This window comes from Lactuca saligna, chromosome 1 (assembly GCF_052625555.1).
Source record: "Lactuca saligna cultivar CGN05327 chromosome 1, ASM5262555v1, whole genome shotgun sequence".
NCBI lineage: Eukaryota > Viridiplantae > Streptophyta > Magnoliopsida > Asterales > Asteraceae > Lactuca > Lactuca saligna.
In genome coordinates, this window is record NC_136417.1 from 82570971 (window position 1) to 82574706 (window position 3736).

General features: G+C 35.5%; 1 protein-coding gene across 1 annotated transcript; it reads right to left on the reverse strand.

The window, feature by feature from the left end:
* Nucleotides 1-2207: 2207 nt before the first annotated feature.
* LOC145040538 (AT-hook motif nuclear-localized protein 23-like) lies at nt 2208-3345 on the reverse strand. The gene has a single exon (XM_078988456.1). It carries the CDS (start codon nt 3254-3256, stop codon nt 2450-2452), a length of 807 nt encoding a protein of 268 aa, XP_078844582.1. The 5' UTR covers nt 3257-3345; the 3' UTR covers nt 2208-2449.
* Between the last annotated feature and the right edge of the window lie 391 nt (nt 3346-3736).

A 3736-nucleotide genomic window follows, 5' to 3' on the forward strand; every position in this document is an offset into this window, starting at 1 on the left:
TACACACGTTCCATGATTAGGAATTTTCCATTAAGAATTTTCCTTAATTAACTTACCTTCATTTCTTATTCTCCAATCCCTTGTAAGATTTTGGCCAACTTCATACGCTTCTTTAGTCTCCATCCCTTGTGCATTTCTTAAAAGTATCTCTTTCTATCTTGTTAATTGATTATACAAAACTGTATCCAACCTGGTTATGTTGATTAAGTAACCCCATATATATTCCAATTAGAGATGTTATAAACTACTTATCTAATTCATTGCATTAGCATTCTTAAACCCCATATATATATAATGTTGAACTAATCAGACATGAGCATTGTAGTAAAATAAATTAAAATTCTTGTACACTCATACTATGCATATGAGTGCAGACATCTGCATTGTAAGCACTAAATCTAAACTTAGTTACATGTACAATGTAAAACTACTCTTAAACATCTATATGTTTAGAGATGTAGTGAATTATGAGAATCATTATTATATTCATCCAATTTTGACCAAAAGGTAAACATTTTTAGAGATGGAAAACCCACAAATATATATATATATATATATATATATATATATATATATATATATATATATATATATATATATATATTTGAGCTGAAAGCGTCTATCATTACCTGATACAACTGAACTAAAAGACTTGTAAAATTATTATAACTACTTATCCATGGAAAGAAAACTATGCGTATGGGAAAGCATTAGTAAAAGTAAGTGTAAACCTATAGATTTAAAATTTTTATGGTAAAATACATGATATGGTTCTATTATAATAATCGGATGAGAAGATTGTAAGCAAATGTAGATAAAAAAACTTAACTTTTCCTTATAAGATCCTCCGGGAGATTAAATTACCTGCAGAAAGTAGCTCATTGATTCTAGCAATAAAAGTATGGAAATTGGCAACCGTTATGTAGCTAATGATTATTTTAATTTGACAATTTGATTGTTAATCTAATAATTACCTAGCTCCAGCTTGCACTGTGCCCTAGCTATATTTTCGATTCCCATAGTATTTTGGTCAATAACTAAAGAATAATGTGTTTTGAAAGGAAAACATGAGGGATAAAGTTGCATGGATTTGTGTTCATATAGAATCTTTTACTGACTTTGTGATTCTATATTATGTTAAAGGAGGTAATATTAAAACTTCAAGGTTGTCAATAGAGATCTTATGTAATTATCTTATTTCTTGTTCTTGTTTAATTATGAATATAGTGAGTACATGGATCAATACATTATGGTCAATCTTTTGGACCAATGTAATTAGAGTAGATAGTAGGAAAGTATTAGTAGATAAAGTGTAAAACTTTAGATTTAAAAGTTGATGGTCTCTAAGCAAATCTAGTCAACTATAAACAAAGCAATTCACATTTCATTAATTAGATTAATATCTAAAAGCAAATAGCTAACTAATGCTTCTTTTAATTTGACAACTTGATTGTTAATCTAGCAAATACTTTGTCCAAGTTGGAACCATACAAGCTCTAATTTCCATTTATAATGATATTATTGTAAATAACAAAAGAATAATTTGTTTCGGAAAGAGAAAAAGAACATCTATTGGGCATCGGCCAATAGAGAACAAGGTGCAAGAGAGTATTCAATATAATAAAACCTAAGACTTATAAATAAATAACAATATATACACAGAGAGAGAGAGAGAGAGAGAGAGAGAGAGAGAGAGAGAGAGAGAGAGAGAGAGAGAGAGAGAGAGAGAGAGAGAGAGAGAGAGAGAGAGAGAGAGAGAGAGAGAGAGAGAGAGAGAGAGAGAGAGAGAGAGAGAGAGAGAGAGAGAGAGAGAGAGAGAGAGAGAGAGAGAGAGAGAGAGAGAGAGAGAGAGAATGAGAAAAGCCTATCCATTGAATATAATTAATACCCCAAGTTGAACATTATTATATTTGTTAAAGCAGTAATATATTCAAGTCTAATAGATCATATAAGATTTACTTAGGGGAAAGATCGGAGGAGAGTAGGATATATACTCGATCTAATGAAAAGATAAAGCATTTACTTAATGCTTTACATAACCTAAAAGCAAATGAAGAAGACTAATTTATTGAGGAACTTTTTCGCACATATGAACTTTTGAATTTAATCGATATTCTTGCATGAATTTAGCTTCTGAAAATAAACAAAGATGGATGTTTTTAATGAAATCGAATATCAAAAGGCTATTAACATCATAACAATAATGATAATCAAGAAACTCCGTTTTTCCGTTCCATAAAAGAGCAAGGTACAACAATTAATTAACATCAAGATGAAGAACTAACAGTAAACATGGAATCAAAAGAAAAGAAGAAATCCCTAGAAAAAAAAATCAGAAAGATGGGGAGATTAATTATTGTACAAGATGGGGAATCATGATTGATGATCCAAGGAATTTATCTGACCTTTTTCCTTGAAGAATATTAAGCTTCGACATGGTCAAACGTAGTCAGAAGGGTGGCCGGCTAGCCATGTTGCCAGACCAAACACCACCGTCCACCGGTAGCTGAACGTTAGGCATGTTAAGTGGTAAGTTAAAAAACGGCAAACCCATTGAAGAGGGGTCTGGAAAAGGATGATTGACGCCTCCATTCCCGTCTCCGCCGCCTCCATTCCCTCCTCCGCTACTAGCAGCTGCTTCATCTTCATCCAATGGCAACCTTTCATACGCCACGTTTGTGAAAGATGCAGCTATCACAATCACCGGCCCAGAAGCAATCAGAGCTCCGACGACATTCCCACCAACAACCTGTCCTTGTCCACCCGCCAAGTATATAGTTAGGCTGGTGGCCCCCGGTGGTGCCGGAGGTGGCAAGAAGGAACCAGACAGCGAGAGTATCTCAAATCTGCCGTGGAGGGTGAGTACAGATCCGGCCGCTGCAGGTTGCCGAAGACTGACGTTGTTGACGGTGCCGCTGCCGCTAACTATACAAATACCACGTTGACGCTTCCTGGCGTAATTCGCGATGGATTCAAAGACATCGCATCCACTGTTTATCTCAAGGATGTGTGCACGGAGGGTGTTTGCGCTCTCCCTAGTGATGATCACAGGTGGTTTAGGCTTGTTTTTTGAACCAGGGGGGCGACCACGTGGCCGGCGCCCTACTATATCGCCACTACCGCTGCCGGAGCCAGGAGTGTGTTGGTTGTTGTCATCTTCGGAATCAGGAGGGATTTGGAGGTGGAGGTCAGGGCGATGTTGCAGGTTTTGGAGGGAGAAAGGGGAAGTGGAGCTCAAGTCTAAATTGTTTGACATATTATAGATATAGATCAGAAGGAGGAAACTAAAGGGAGAGAAACAAGAAGAAAGAGATGAAGAATAATAAAGTATGATGGTAATGGAGGAAATTTATGTTTAAAAATGGGGTATTATTTTATGTGTGAGAGAGAGAGAGAGAGAGAGAGAGAGAGAGAGAGAGAGAGAGAGAGAGAGAGAGAGAGAGAGAGAGAGAGAGAGAGAGAGAGAGCAAATAGAAAACTATGGGGTAAGCAAATGAGTGGAGAAAAACAAAGAAAAAAGGTTGAATGGTACTTTTGGTTTGAACAGTATGGAATAGTTACACTGACCTATCTTTTGTTTTTAGGGTTTAAACTATTTTTTATTAGAATATTAAACTAATCCTTCAATTTGGTATTATTTGACTAATAATTTTTTGATTTTAATTCTTTTTAACGGGAAAGGATCTTTATTAGATAGTGGAAACTACCAAGTTGCTAGAAACCACCCAACGCAGCA

Coding starts and splice junctions, on each gene's coding strand:
- LOC145040538 (XM_078988456.1), bottom strand. CDS start 3,256: ATGTCAAACAATTTAGACTTGAGCTCCACTTCCCCTTTCTCCCTCCAA.